General features: G+C 30.8%; 2 protein-coding genes across 2 annotated transcripts in view; both read left to right on the top strand.

The window, feature by feature from the left end:
- The window catches only part of LOC101500873 (abscisic acid 8'-hydroxylase 4-like), a 3,001-nt gene extending 994 nt beyond the window's left edge, over positions 1-2,007 (top strand). Inside the window, 7 exon segments of the mRNA XM_073369805.1 lie at positions 1-23; positions 264-512; positions 609-698; positions 829-907; positions 1,021-1,127; positions 1,257-1,375; positions 1,483-2,007. The exon segment at positions 1-23 is cut by the window's left edge and continues 11 nt beyond it. Coding sequence (XP_073225906.1) covers positions 1-23; positions 264-512; positions 609-698; positions 829-907; positions 1,021-1,127; positions 1,257-1,375; positions 1,483-1,576 — 761 coding nt within the window. The 3' untranslated portion in view covers positions 1,577-2,007.
- Positions 2,008-10,643: 8,636 nt separating this feature from the next.
- LOC101500130 (ceramide synthase LOH2) lies at positions 10,644-16,736 on the top strand. Its single transcript, XM_004505160.4, has 6 exons — positions 10,644-11,076; positions 12,472-12,680; positions 13,354-13,509; positions 15,151-15,336; positions 15,427-15,605; positions 16,570-16,736. The coding sequence occupies exons 1-6, from the start codon at positions 10,951-10,953 to the stop codon at positions 16,584-16,586; spliced, it is 873 nt and encodes a 290-aa protein (XP_004505217.1). The 5' UTR covers positions 10,644-10,950; the 3' UTR covers positions 16,587-16,736.
- The last annotated feature ends 82 nt before the right edge of the window (positions 16,737-16,818 follow it).

The raw sequence follows: 16,818 nt of genomic DNA, 5'->3' as shown, positions 1-16,818 counted from the left end.
CTGCATACTCAAAAGCTCTTTTGGTAAGCTACAGTGCAACATTTGATTTAATGGCTCTAAAATTGCACCACCCTATCTGCGATTGTGGCAGCAATATAAAAGTTTTTTAAACGCTTTCCAGCTGCATCAACTGCATTTGTCTAGAACATAAAAGCTAGCAGCATACTGCCACAGCCCATAACCAAAATTTAGAACCTAAGAAACTGATTTTCTGTATTTTCTCTGTCTAATGATTTTTCTTTTTTTGGTTAAATGATCTCAAGGCGAGGCAAAGGATCCAAGAGATTATAAGTGAGATAATTTGCAAGAGAAAGGAGCAGAGATTGATTGAGAAGGATCTATTAGGCCAGTTGCTAAAGTACAAGGATGAAAAAGGACAAACGCTAACAGATGAGGAAATCGCTGATAATGTAATTGGAGTACTATTTGCAGCTCAAGATACTACTGCAAGTGTTCTGACTTGGATTCTCAAGTATCTTCATGACGATCAGAAACTTCTTGAAGCAATAAAAGTATGTGTTTTTGTTCCCATCATATATTTTCAAATACTTATTGGCCTTTGAAAATCAATATTCATTCATGAGTCAAAGAAACTGTACCTATTACAGGCAGAACAAATGGCAGTATATGAAATCAACGATAAAGGAAAGATGCCATTGACATGGGGCCAGACTAAAAATATGCCACTTACTCATAGGGTATGGTATATAATTATATATACTATATACTTTACTATGCATGGTAAATGCTATGCAAAAAAACTCTCTTTAATTTGAAAGCACCTAATTAATTCATGAAAACAATTCTGAGCAGTATCTTGTATTGTAGGTAATAATGGAAAGCTTGCGGATGGCAAGCATCATATCATTTACCTTTAGGGAAGCTGTGGTTGATGTAGTATACAAGGGTAAGAATTTGTTTTACCTGTCCATTATTTATGGAAAGTTTCGTTTTCAAAAGATTTTATGATAATATGATTGATTAATTTATAAAATGATGTTTCATATTGCAACTGTTAAGGATATTTAATACCAAAGGGTTGGAAAGTGATGCCACTGTTCAGAAACATCCATCATAATCCAGAATTCTACCCTGCTCCACACAATTTTGACCCATCAAGGTTTGAGGTATGCTATTACTATGCTTGTTGTGACATTAACAGCTTTCTTCACCACTTAGTCAAATTAATATTAAAATAACTGAATCTCTCTCTATTTATGTATGCTTCTCAATATTTCGATTTTGGATTGTTGTAGGTTGCTCCAAAGCCCAATACTTTTATGCCATTTGGCAATGGAGTGCACTCTTGTCCAGGAAATGAGCTTGCCAAATTGAACATGTTGATTTTAATTCACCATCTAGTAACCAAATTTAGGTGAACTTTAATTTTGACTTCATTTTGTCAAAAAATTTAATATGTTTTTTTTCATACACTATCATGAATAGTGCTCACTTGGTTGAGTTAAATAATTTGATTGGCAGGTGGGAGGTAGTGGGATATCAAAGTGGAATCCAATATAGCCCATTCCCAATTCCTCTTCAAGGTCTACCCACAAGATTTTGGAGAATCGAATAGAGTCAAAGAAGATAATTATATGATAAAGTTTTTTTTTTTCATATATAATTTTCTTTTTAGATATTCCTTGCCACCCCAACATTGATCTCAATTCCCCCTCTCTGTTTTAGCGAGAGTACATTATAGTATCCAAGTAACATAATATCTATCCTATTGTAATTGTAAAGGGTGGCATAGCTTAATTAGAAACCATATCAATTAATCCAAGTATGTAGTAATACTAAATGTGTTGTCAAGAATCTTTTGTAATATGAAGACTAGTCTTGGATTCCAATTTTTTATATTTCAAGTAGAATATCTCTTACATGGTCCCTGGTCCCTGGTCCATGATAGTTTCAGAATTACTTGTGGACCTATGATATATGAAGTTTAGCTTCATGATTGTAATTGCAATTTCAATCAATTGTGTAATATCAACATCAAATTTGGGACATTATGTGTGACATATCATAGCACCGTATGTGTTCAAAATTTATTTCTCATTCTCATTTTTTTCTACCGACTGAAGAACAAAATTTACAATTTCTTAAATTTATAACAAGGCAAGTCAATCAATTTTTTTTGAAAAACAAATATTAATTAATACATAGATTGTGTTATATTAGGGATAAAATCGAACCATCAACCTATTTATTACTTCACTCTCAAATCGCAACTAACAAGCAACAATGATCTCACAAAATAATTAAATTAATTACAAGATCAACTCAAAGTGATGCAATGTGGCTCCATTTGCATGGTTCATCACGTACTAGTCACAAGCTGTGACTATGGAAACGCCATGTGTTGCTAATTAATTGGCTGGCTGAAAAGGAGATGCCCTTAGCCAAAGGGATCTATAACCTTTCTAGGGCACGCTAAGATGAGAGGAGGGGACCGATCGAGGTAGTACATTACATTAATTAGTGGATCTTATCGAAGGGTCGGAGGTATTGAAGCTACTTCTACTATGTCTTTGCATAAATAATGGACCAATTTTTTTCCTAGGTTACATTTTTTTTTGGTCATAAAGTAATGGTCGGTAGTGTTGGGGTAAACGAGTGAAACCTTGAATGAAAGAGTGGATATTTAATTATTTGAGATTTTAAATAAAGATGCGGTGTTGAATTAATTGTGATAATTTTTTAAACTTTTTTCTCACTGTTTAACACTGTTATCAAAGTCAACAATTCAAATATAAAGAAATTGTTGTAGATGAAAAAATTTATATTAAATAAAAGAATGTGTTAACCTATATAACTACATTAAACTATTAAGTGCAAATGTATGTTGAACCCATAATGAGATTGCTCTCACTCTAATATAATTCTAATATAATGAATTTCTGTCACTCTCTCATGATCCAACAAGTAGCTATTTTTTATACAACAAAATCAAATTAAATTAATTTATAAGAGATTTTCTAACTCATCACAAGAAGAAAATACAAGCTAACAAACCTTCCTATAGCTACCAGCTTCAAACAATTCGGCGGATTGGAACACCAATTAGGAAAAATAATATTCCATATTTTTAATACAATTTTAAAAACAAATCATCCCAAAAATAAAATACAATTTTAAAACGGCAACCAAGTACCATTAGCAAATCATCCCTTAAAAATAATAAGGTTCCTCAACTAGCTAATGACTAAAGTGGATCATCTCAATGGATGATTAATCATATATAGGTTTATCATATTAAAATTTAATAATAATAATAATAATAATATATAATAATAATAATAATTAATAAATAAATAAATAAAACCAAATTAACTTCACTCCACCTTCATTTTCCACTTCACCCTTTTTCTTCTTCTTCTCTCTTGGCAACAACATCAACCTTCCTCCATTTTTTTTTTCCTTTTCTTTTTCAACTTGCTTCTTCTCACCTCACAACATAAATTTGCACACATAAACCATCAACTCTTAAAAATGAATTTAACATCTCCAAAAGCATAATTTTTCATACTCTTACAAATGTTCTTGGTTAAGATTTTGGAGTTAATGTTAGTGAGTTAAGAAAGGAGAAGAGTACTCATCCTTTGAAAAGTGTTTTATTGAGATTCTTTGAGGTAAATACACAACTTTAATTAATGCTAAGAATGAATCTATAGAAAAATGAAGTTTTGTTTAAAAATCTTATTTTGGTGCTTAGAGTAGATTTAAATGATTCTTATGGTTTCTTAGAGTTAGCTAAACTTTAGAATATTTTTTTAAAGTCCTGAGAATATTTTGTATACTCATATTTGTTAGCTGAGGTCTTGTCTACTACTCTAGGAGTTAGTCGATTATCTATATTTTTATTATAGGCTAAATTACATCTGTGGTCCCTTAACTTAATTTCAAGTAACGTTTTAGTCCTTTATATATTTTTTTCCCGAGTTGGTCCTTTATTTTAATTTTAAGTGACAATTTGATATTTTATGTTTTAAAATGTCAACAATGTTGTCCTTTTTTTTTACAAAAATTCAAAAAAAAATCATCAAATTTTTCAAACAAAACTCATAAAATTCATTATTATCTTCAATAAAATACAAATTTAATCAAATTCATAACTTAAATCCTGAAATAAACTCATATTTTAATTCTTTATTTGATGTTGTTGGAGATGAAAATATGAGTGTATTTGAATATTTGAGTTATGGATTTTATAAAATTTGCATTATATTGAAGATAATTATTAATTTTATGGATTTTGGTTGAAAATTTTGATGATTTTTTTGAATTTTTGTATAAAAAAAGATAACATTGTTGAAATTTTAAAACATAAAATATAAAATTATCACTTAAAATTAAAATAAAGAACCAACTCATAAAAAAAAGATAAAAAACTAAAATGTTACCTAAAATTAAGTTAAGAGACCACAAATGTAATTTAGCCTTTATTATATTATAATTATTATTTTACTTGTTTTCTATGTTAAAGTATTTATTTAAAAATTGGGGAACACAACCTTTGATTTTTTTTCAATTTCATCCTTTATTTATGTTCATAGTCTTTGTTATATAATATGTTTATAGTTTGACTTATTTATGAGTTATAAAGTATTTAAATATTGAATTGATGCACAATTGAATATGTTTTCCATGAGTTACGATGAAATTAGAAATGATCTTTAAATATGTGTTTAGGAAATCGTTGTTATAATTATGAAATCGTTGACTGAGGTAGGTGCACCTAATTACATTGTTTTGATTAGGGAGAATTACCCGTTAGATTGAACCGCCTTTATGAGAGATATCATCCTTAGGAGGATAGAGCTATCAACATGATATAAGCTTCCTAATTGATGTGTTATGGTACATTGCGGGATTGAGAGGAGATGACTATCCGTTAGATGAAGTCACCCCTAAAAGAAAGATCACCTTTAGGAGGAGAGGATTATCAATGAGATGAAATCACCTTTTGATCCTAAAAAATTTATGTTTTTACTTGTTTGATTTTATATGATCTTAAGGTTGCTCATTTTAATTTCACTTATTTATGAATAAGATTTTCAATATTTCTACCTAAACGGTTAAATTATAAGTTTAATGATTTTATCATGTGTATACTTTATTTGAGAAGTATTTATATTTCATGTAGTATTGTTTAGCATAATTGTCACAACATTATAAAATAATTATTCGTGTCTTTTTGTGTTTCCTTCTAGTTGGTGGTCGTTGTTTCTTCTCACTAAGTCTTTGTGACTTACTGCTTCATGTTGTTTCTTCTTCAGATTTACAAGCAGCTGAGTAGCAAGTTATTAGTAGATTCAAGTCTCAATCATTTGTTTTAGTGGACCTCTTTGATCGAGGGTCCTTTTGTAAAGTGTGTTGAGTCGTGATATATTTTGCAGTTATTTTGAGTCTAGAAAGTCTTTTGGAAAATGTATTAAATATTTAAATTGTTTTTTTTGAAATATGACTGAGATAAGAGTTTAAAGCAGAGATTTTATAAATTTGAAAACGTTGAAGTTATAGATGATACTTTGTCAAAATCTTGAGAAAAATTATTTATAATTTTTTTAAAATTATTATTTAGAACTATTTAATTGTTTAATTGTTAAGTTAGTTTATAGACTTGTCAAGTTAGCAATATAGCTTGTGTGTCGGTGACCATATTTAACATTGACATATACTTTTAGATTTGGTTACGCCAAAGTAGAGTTCCAGCTGACGTAAAAGTTTTAACATTGAAAACCTCAACCTTTAAGAGTGGAATAAATCGCACAAACGGAGAAACAATGTGGTTGTGGTCAATGGAAACTGCTTTTGTATTGTTATTACAACGATAATGAACAATGAACAGAAAGATCTAGAATCAAATAAATGAGCATTCTATGGAGGACAGTGATATTTCCATTAAGAAGTTGAAATGTTGAATGAAATTAGGAGCAAACACTCCACTGCAACTAGGATACTCTCTTTTCGTTAGTGCTCCTAATATTTCAACACTTCAAAAAAAAAAAAAACAATTAAATTGCATTAATAACATAAATGATGAACCACCCATTGAGTAAGAAGATGATTCCCTTTGTTAAAACCAATCAACAAAACCTTTGGGAGACTTGAAATTTTATTTTACTTGCAATATCGTTATACCTCTATAATTGTTTCAATATTCCAAATATACTTTAAAAATTCTCTCCCTATCTTAAATTGCCTAAATTTATATTCAATTCATATATTAAAATATCTCTAATTTTTATACACTCATTTAATATTTTAATTTTTTTCTCTATATTTTTTTTATCACATCATCAATATATCATATATTATATCATCTTCTCAATGTGTCAAATGAGTTTTGAATGTGCACCAAACTTTTTTCATTTATATTACTATGAAATATCCCTTCATCGGGTTTCAAATTTGTTACCGTATTAATTTGGTCCCTATACCTACTTTACTTTTCACTTTGGTGGTCTTGGATATATCTGCTTCATTTGGCTCATATTGAAAGAAGTGGTGAAGTTATTTATTTCTTACTTTATATTTTCTCTTATTATTTACTTCACTAGTTAGTTTAGTTTCTTATATGCTTTTGTAGTTTGAAACTATTAGCTTGTTACTAAATTAGTTGAGTTTGTTACTCATTTTTAGACTTGTTATTTTCTTTCTGTTATAACTGCAAATAAATACTTTATATATAAATAATACATTGCTATTTTATTAAAAGATATTATTCAGTTCATATCGTTATAACATGGTATCTAATGAAATAATCATCTTCTTTCAAAATTTTGTCTTCTTCACAATATAACTTTTTCTCTTCTTCACACCATAACCCACTCTAGTTTCAGTCCCTTTCTTCTTCTTCAATGGTGGACATTATTGATCCTCCACTTCCACCCCCACCATCACCAACTCTTCATTCAAATCGTGATTCCGTCATCCCCTATTATATACATCCAAACAAAAACCCCTCTCTTATTTTCACCACTCTAATCTTGGACGATTCAAATTATCATGGGTGAGCTCACGCTATGTACATATCGCTGGAGATGAAAAACAAATTCGGTTTCATAGATGGGTCGATCAAGAAAACAAATTTTGAAGATCCCAATTTTTTCCGCATGAAAACGCTACAATACTTTGATCTTTTTGTGGTTTTACCATTCAATTTCTCTAGAAAATTGTTTCCAATATCCTCTGATTCGATGATGTTTCCTCTGTTGGGCAAGAACTCCACAATCGATTCTCGCAAGGTGATTGCGTTCGTATTTATCAACTTTCTTTTGACCTTTCTTCCCTCAAACAAAGAGATTCCTCTATAACAACATATTTCCTCTGATGATAATGATTGTTTCCCCTCTCTTGGTTCTGTCATTTGTACTTCTAATAGGTATATGCATCCTCCTTCATACTTAAATGATTATGATTGCAAGCTTATCTCTAGTTTCAAACCTTCTGTCAACATGTCAGGTACACTTTATTCATTACACAATTTTTTATCTTATGATCTTGTTTCTACTTCCCATAAATCATTCCTTATGCCTTTTTCTGTTAATCCTGAACCTCATACGTATAAACAAGTTATTAAGTATGATTGTTGGAAACATGTCATGGATCAAGAAATAATTGCTCTTGAAATAAACAAAACATGGATTTTAACTGATCTGCTTGAGGGTAAGGATATTATAGGTTGTAAATGGGTGTTTAAAACCAAATTATAAATCTTATGGTAGTATTGAAAGATATAAACGAAGACTTGTAGTCAATGGTTACACTCAATTAGAAGACGTCGATTACTTTGAAAAAAATTCTCCTGTTATTAAAAAGATTATTGTTACAATGGTTTAGGCTATTGCTATTGCTAAGAAATGACATTTATATCAACTTAGTGTCAATGACGCTTTTTTACACGGTGACCTTAAGGAAGATGTATATATGCAACTTCCTATTGGTTTCCAATTTCACAAGCCAAACTTAGTTTGTAAACTTACTAAATTCATTTATGGTCTTAAGCAAGCAAGTAGAATTTGGAATAAAAAATTATCTAATGCTCTTGTTTCCGTGGGATATGTTCAGTCCATATCTGATTATTCTTTATTTGTCAAAAATTGTGATAATCACCTAACATTTATTTTGGTCTATGTAGATGACATCGTTCTCACTAGTGATGATTTAAAGGAAATCAATTATGTTAAAAGCTTTCTTCATTATGCATTCAAAATTAAGGACGTTGGCTCCCTCAAGTTTTTTCTTGGCCTAGAAGTTGCACAATCTTCCAAATGTCTATCTCTAAATCAAAGAAAATATGCATTGGATCACTCGAACAATATGGGATTGTTGAACTTCAAACTAACCTTTAGTCCCATGCTTCAAATCTCAAGCTTCAAAAGAGATTATGAAAATCTATATCCTTATCCAAAGCTCTATATATGTACTATTGGTCGTCTTCTCTACCTTACTAATACACTGCCAAATCTTCATATTCATGTCCATACTCTTGTCCCGATTTACAATGATAGCATATCAGCAATCCAAATTTCTCAAAACCCAAATATTCATGAGCGAGCAAAGTACATAGAGTTGGATTGTCATCTTGTGCGAGATAAGGTCTAGTCCGACACTATTCATCTACTTCTAGTTTCCTATGCTGCTCAACTTGCATATATATTCATATAAAGGCTTTACATCCATCTTCTTTTCACTCAATTGTGACAAAGTTCAACCTCATTAACATCTTCGGTTCTAGCTTGAGGGGCTGATGAATTTATTTAGTTCTCACTTTATGTTTTCTCTTATTATTTACTTCACTATGTAGTTTAGTTTTTTATATGCTTTTGTAATTTGCAGCTGTTAGTTTGTCACTAAATTAATTGAATTTGTTACACATTTTAAGACTTTTTTTTTTTTTTTTTTCTATTATAACAGCAAATCAATCCTTTGTATACAAATAACACATTGCTATATTATTTAAAAATATTATTCAGTTCATATCATTATAACAAAAAGAACAAGTAAAATAATTGTCATAGAATAAATGTTGTTTTAGATTTTGGATATAACAATTATTATCTTACTAATATTAATATTATTAATAAAGATAATTTTATAAAATTGTTGCACACTCCATTCATAGAATAGGCAATGTCCCCTTATCTTAGTCCAAAGTGATTTTCAAAACTAAATTTTTAGTATCTGAGAACTCCACCACCAATCATGAGAATATCCTTATATTCCTTATAACCCAAATAGCCCATATGACTGAACGTAAAATTATGTCATTCCTTTACCCCTTTTTCCTCGCACCCCCTAAGCCATTTATACACCTCACACCAAACAAAAAGAATGATAATTCCAATGGTGGGAGGAATAAAGCTGATAAGAAGGCATACACAGATTTGAGCGATAACTCATCTCACATTTTGTCTTCCTATCTCCATTTATTATCAATAAGACAATTATTTATTTTTGTAAAAAAAAAACAAGTGAATTGAAACAGATCTCATCACAATACTATTATATAATCACGTCCTTTCCCTTTCATTACAATAATACAACTGTACAACTAAGCATTCAAAAGTCACCTAACAATAAAGAAAAAACTAAGCATCGACATGACACAGTCAACATCCTTACACTATATATATTTACACAAATATTACACCATTCAAAAAGGATTCAGTACGTACATCTTTGACAAATTTCAATAGATTATATCATATAAACCAACTATAACTTTCATATATAAATTTAAATTTATTAGATACATTATCGAGGTGCATTAAAATTAACTTCATATAATAAAAATATTAATGACGTACTTTAAAAGTGATCTTATTATTTTGACTCAACATAGTTTTAATCTTCTAATTTTTTTAAATTTGAACTTAATTTTACAAGTTTAATGTTTGGATATTAATTTTTTTTATGATATCAAAATAATATAGAATGATTGTAAAAAGGTTAAACTTGTGACATATTTTACCAACAAACTATATATGAAACTATATTCATTAATGACACGTAATAATAAATAAACCTTCAAAAAATTTAAAATTGCAGACTAAAATCTTGAATTTAAAAATTAAAAGATTAAAATCATGTTGAAGTTAAAATAAAAAGTCAAAAATATATTTATGAAACAAAAAGTATACAAATAAAGTGATTGATCATCCGATATGGTATGAGGAACTTTGGCAAGTAAGATTTTTACTCTTTCGAGTTTTCTCAAATTTCAAATTTGAATTTTTCTAAATTTCAAAATCTTACTGTGTTCATATTTTTCTCCTAGTATTTTTTTAATATAAAATATATATTTTTAAATAATAAATATTACTATAATTAATTAATAATAATTGAGTTTTAATCGAAACAATTTCGAATTTAATTATATCATCATTTTTAATTGAATTCCACGCAAAATGGCTCTACACTGAGTAATATTTTATTTGACCCGAATCTTTCTAGTATATATTTTATAGGATGAGTAGTAGTATATTTGATTTGATATCGTAATAAATAAATAAAAATTATATTAAAAAAATGTGACAAGCATTAAATTGCCACGTCTGGGTAATGAAAGAGATGGGCCCACCCAAAAAATTCAACGAAGAGCTTATAAGATCTCAAAATGAACAAGAGCTATAAATAAAGCGCAGAAGGTGGTGAGTGGTGTGCGATGATCAAAATTAAGTAACGAACAAACCCTTAACAAGTTTTCTGTTTTAATCTCTCTCCCTCACACTTTCCCTCCCATCTTCTCTTTTGTTTTCTTCCTCTCTACACAAAACTTTTGCTTCCCTCACAACTTCAAAACCACGCACTCTTCTCCAAATTAGGTATAAACCAGATCTCGTCGTCGTCGCTCTCCACCGAACCTGATTCTATTTAAATTGTATTCAAAATTGAAAGTTCCGTGGCATGATCTTAGCGCTCTTCTTGTAGCTCGCTTGTTCAATGTCTGCTATGGATTTATTCTGGACCGATAATGTGGTGCCAGACTCTTCGCACTTCTCCGTCGCGATCTACTTCGCTTTTGCTAGTTTCGTGGCTAGGTTCTTCCTTGACAGATTCGTCTTTCGCGTAAGATCCTTTGTTTGCTTTTTGAATTTCTTTTTCTAGCTTATTGGATTGGATTATTTATTTAATTCTCTGCAATTTCTCTTCTTAAGGTCATGAATTGTTTTTCATTTAATTTTATTGCGTTTGTTCGCTGGAGATTATTTATGCTGACTTGTAAAGGGGATTTAATTATTTGATTAGGGAAATATTCTAATTCATCATTCATATTAAGTTAAGTATATGAGCAGTTTCCTCTGTTGTCAATTGATGAACCAATGAGTGTGCCTTTTAGTTTTTTTCTTCTTCTTTTGTCTCAATTCTCCTCGTGGATGATAATTGCATAGTTGTACTTGTTTTATGGTTTCATCTTCTGCTCGCTTTAATAGCTAGGAAACCTGCAATTGTAGCAGACATTAGTTTCTAGTCTTACCAATGGAAAAATGGGAAAATAATGAAATGCATAGTTATTGGTGAAGGGTTTTAGAATATTGTATTATTCTTATATCAAAATAGGTGAAAAGGGTGCCTTTAAACATTATGTTTTTCTATAGCCATTAAAATAGAAGGATCTACCCTTTTCAATATAGTGACCGGACTTTGACAAATACTCCCTCCGGTATCTATTATAAACAAAAATAATTACTTTCACACTTTGTTAAGAAAATTAGTTAAGTGCAATTAATTTTCTAGATTTCATGTAAAACATAAGTCAAATTTATTAAATTGTCCCTTTGAATGTCAAACACTCAACTACCGGCATTAAATGTTTTTTATTGAAGTAAGGGTATATTAGGAACACTAACATTAAATGAGTCAAAAATAGTTAACTTTTGTTTATAATAGTGACTAAGGTTTGAGATTACTTTTTTTGCTTATAATGGTAACGAGACGGAGTATCATTTTAGCTCCCTTCATTTGTTGCACTGTGAAGAAAACACAGTATTAGTGTAGACAGATCTCATAATGGCTTTTCAGGTCGATAGGTTAATTCTTTTAGCAATGCACATCAGCATGAATGGTGAAAAACTTTTAATTGCATAAGTATGACAATGTTCTGAATTCTTCTTTGTTTCATGGATCCTTTAGGGTATGCTTGGATGGAAGGTTTTAAGGGAGAGGACTTAATTTTTTAAATTAAGGAAGCTATATAATGTATCTAAAAATGAATAAAGTGTGATTAAAATGTTATATCATCATTTATTATGTTATTCTGTCACTTTTTTTTTCAAAATATCATATTTATATTAAAATATTGACTTAGCCCTTCAAAGCCGTCCCCTCCAAAACCTTACTCCGAAACATGGCCTGTGTAAAAAGCAGTTCTGGAAGCAACTATTATGTTGTTGAATTGATTTGACCAGAAAGAGTATTAATGCCTCTTTTAAGCAGATTCCTTGAATATTTTGTTGCTTACAGTGGTTGGCCATCAGGATGTTGACAAAGGGTAAAGCTCCTTCACGGATTACTAAGGAAATGCAAGTAAAGATTGGAAAATGCTCAGAGTCAATGTGGAAGCTAACATATTATGCTACAGTTGAAGCTTTTATTCTTAAATTTACCTACCGCGAACCGTGGTTCACTAATACGAAATTATACTTCAAAGATTGGCCAAATCATGAGTTGAAGTAAGTAATTTATGTAACACGATGACCATATTCAGTCTTTATATTACAAATGTTTTTCTCATATAATGAGCGTCATCATGTCATGCATCTCTCTTGTTGACCTGGTCTGCTTTGTATTAATATTTCTTTGGAAGACCAGTTCCCTTACTTTCATCATTGATGTTCTTAACATTTTAACATTTCACATACACTGCAGACCTAAACTGAATTTATAGCTACCAAATTGGGTTCTCATGCGGCAAGGCCCACAAGTATTATGGAAGATAGATTATTGGAAACGGAAAATTAGTCCTTTGTCCATTTTGGATTGAGAACTTCAAGCGACCTAAGTTTAGGTTTTGCTTTTTATGACAAACTGAGTACATGGAAAAACAAATTTCAAGGGTTTTCAAAGCAATTGACAGATATACTCCTCCATTCATAAATTGACAATGCAAATAATTTATGTAGATTGTAGTTCATAGTTTATAATGAGTTTAGTTTCTTGCTTGTTTTGAAACTATGTCATGGGTTGCTATTTGGTTCTATCAACAGTCTACTCACATGGGGAGAACTTTTTATTGTGCTTAAAAAGAAAATTACAAGACTATCATACTCACGTTTGAGATTTTCTACTATATAGTAGTTGCTTTATAAAAATTTAAATTGCTTCCTGTTTCGTTTCTTTTCCCAGGTTTCCCGTAATGATTTACTACATGGGCCAATGTGGGTTCTACATGTATAGCATTGCTGCTATTCTCACTTGGGAGACTCGAAGGAAGGATTTTTCAGTGATGTTTACTCACCATGTAATTACTGTTTTACTGATTGGGACCTCATATCTAACAAGGTAACTGAAGAATATGCATGTCAATTTTAGATAATCCTTAAATTTGGAACTTAGTTATTTATGGTGGTCTTTGTGCAGAAATAAATCTCACATGGTGACCCGTATTTTATGGTCATTACTATTAATGTTATTTATTGTTCTTTTTTATATTTGTTATCATATTTTGGACATTAATGTTGTTCTGCAATTTTGTCTCCCAAGTAATATTCATAAGTACAGGTATTGTTACGAGACCGATGTGATAAACTAAAATCTGAGTTTAAACAAAAAATTCTAGATGGTCTTTTAAAATTCCAGTGTCCTGAAATTCATTCTAAGCTACAGATTGGAATTTCTGATTGATGCAATAACACTATTTTTTGGATTCAAGTGTGAGTGGTTAAGTTCCACATCAACTATGAACGTGGTAAATGTTGAATATATAATTGTGGTGATTCATATTCTCATTGTCTTAAGGTTTTTGGTTGAGATGTGGTGTCAAAGTCTCTTGTGGATCCTAGAGTATTTGTTCGTTGTGCTCCTGCATTCTTCTGGACTTAATTTGCTATATGTCTTGGATTCGAGTCTCTTACTGTTCAGATACCTAATAGAACTGATAATGCCGAACACATTTTCCATTTTGTGCAATATTTTGTAGTAGTGGCTATAAAATTTAATTCCAGCCGTAGACTCCAAATTGTGGCCAAAACACAGAAAATGCGGCTGCACCAGCCACAACATTGAAAACGAAAATGAAAACCCAAAATGGCCTTATTTTATAGTTGTTTACTTCTTCTCTTTTGATCTATTTGGTCTCTTTGTAGCCCTAAAAAAGACTAAAACTCTGCATATTTTCTATTTTGCTTTATACTTGGTTTGAAAATTAGTAAGAATTAACGTTGATTGTTAGTTATGAATGTGTTAAATTTTGTTTATTCTTCTATTTTTGAGCTCTTACATCTGTATGTCTGTTTATCAAATTGAGATTCTGATCCTGAATCAGAAGACTATTTTCTGAATTGTGTATTGAATCTTATTATAAATCATAATATACATTACTGATAAAAATAAGTGACATAGCAAAGCTATAAGTTGATATATCACATACAAACCACAATAATTCAATATTCAAGTCATAAATCAAGCAACAAAATATAAGTGTATCAAATACAAACCACAATAATTCATGTCATATATCACATATTGATTGATGCAATAAACTATGAAGTTTGGTTCAGTTGGCTCACACCCACAAGATCGTGGGTTCAACTCCCACGGCCGATGTGAGAATCTCTTTGGTGGGTGATCTATAAGTATCTTTGTCAGCATTCTTTGAGCCTTGAGGCTTGCCCTTACCCTGATGAGCTCCCGGAATCCAACTCATCTAAACATTTTTTAATCAAAATAAATAAATAAACTATTCATTAATAACTATATGATCAGGATTTGAGCCTCTAAATGTTCATATGCTTAATAGATCTAATAACTGCTTGACAAAACTGTATTTTTCTATGTTAGATTAGTGTGCTTTTTCTTTCTGCTCACTTCAGTTTTCAGGTTTGCTATAGTGGGATATGTGATTTAGTTAATCAAAACTGCAAAAATGACATTAACTTAAAGACAGATTATGAAGAGGTAACTTACACATGCTGCATTTTACAGTTTTTTCAGGATTGGCTCCATAATCCTGGCCCTTCATGATGCAAGTGATGTATTCATGGAAGCTGCCAAGGTATTCAAGTATTCTGGAAGAGAATTTGGTGCAAGCGTGTGTTTTGCATTTTTTGCAATTTCATGGCTCATACTGCGGCTAATTTTCTTTCCCTTTTGGGTTATTAGAGCAACAAGGTTTGTCTTATTATTTGTTGATTTTATTGAACTTTTTTACCAATAACTTACTAATCATATTTACTTATCACTGTGTTTCTCACTTTCCAGCCTTGATCTTCAGCAGTGTTTAAACCTATCAGAGAGTTTTCCCATGTTTCTTTACTATGTGTTTAATACGTTGCTCATCATGCTGCTTATCTTCCATATATATTGGTGGATGCTCATATGTGCAATGATCAATAGACAACTGAAAAATAGCGGAAAAGTTGGTGAGGATATTAGATCAGGTAAGCAAATTTCATTACTACAGATTGAGTTTATTATTATTAGTATTTGATGATTCTTTTGTTCAGGAGCCAGTCCACTGTCAGGATATCTAAGACTGAGTTTATTAATGCCGATTTCCACTAGTAACATCATAAATGAATAGTTTATGAAATTCTGAGTTTTACAAACATGAGTTTGCCTGGAGAACAAATTTTTTAAGACGATTTCAATTCTAGTAAGACCGACGATATTGTATGGAACGGAGTGTTGGGTGGCAAAAAACTAACACGAGGATAAAATACGTGTAGCAAAGATGAGAATGTTGCGTTGGATGTGTGGAAAAACTAGACGAGATAGGATTAAGAATGACAACATTAGAAAGAAAAAGCTTTGGGCATATAGAGAGGGTAGTCAAATCACTAGAAGTTGAGGAAGACCTAGAAAAATTCTTTTTATAAGAGAAATTATTAAGAAAGACTCAAAGATTAATGAGTTGGATAGAGATATGCTAGATGACAGAACATTATGGTGTCGTTTGATCTATGTTGTTGACCTTATTTAGTAGGATAAGGCTTGGTTGTCGTTGTTGTTTGCAATTCTAGTATCTTAAGGGATGGAAATAGCATGTCCACAAATAGTTCAGACCTGGGAAGGAAATGTAATGTCCACATTTAGTATAATGTATGGTCAAGGATCAAGATTAGGGGCATAGAGTTAAATTACTAAGCATGCCTACTTTGATCGATCTATTACTCCCAATTTATGTATGCTTATCAGCTTATGATTATTCTATCGGCAATCATTTTTGGATTAGTTAAATCTTGATACGCAATCCTTTATTGCCACTTTGTTTTAGTTATTGCTATCACAACTGTATCTAGTTATTGCACTTGGTTTCCAGCATCTGCAGCTGTTTACTTCTGTCGTCTTGCACAAATTTGTATTTTATTTTAGCTGAAGGGAGCTCTTTTTTCTTGTTTGCAGATTCAGATGATGATTGAACAGATGAAGGATTTTGTTGAGTTTCCTTGGTTCTTGCTGGTCAGTGGTAGCTCTGCAGATACTGCTTTTGAATTGTCTGTAGATTTCTGGAAGTTCAGTTGGTTAGTACAACCAATTGATGGAGGCTGAATTGTCTAGTTTCAGATTTTTCATTGATCACCAAGTAAAAATGAAGTAGGGAACCATCGAGCATGATTCATATATTTTTGTTGTATAAATGATAGGCATTCC

This window comes from Cicer arietinum, chromosome 6, assembly GCF_000331145.2.
Source record: "Cicer arietinum cultivar CDC Frontier isolate Library 1 chromosome 6, Cicar.CDCFrontier_v2.0, whole genome shotgun sequence".
Classification (NCBI taxonomy): Eukaryota; Viridiplantae; Streptophyta; class Magnoliopsida; order Fabales; family Fabaceae; genus Cicer; species Cicer arietinum.
The sequence above is the reverse complement of the archived record's forward strand: the minus strand, read 5'-3'. Positions and strand labels throughout refer to the sequence as shown.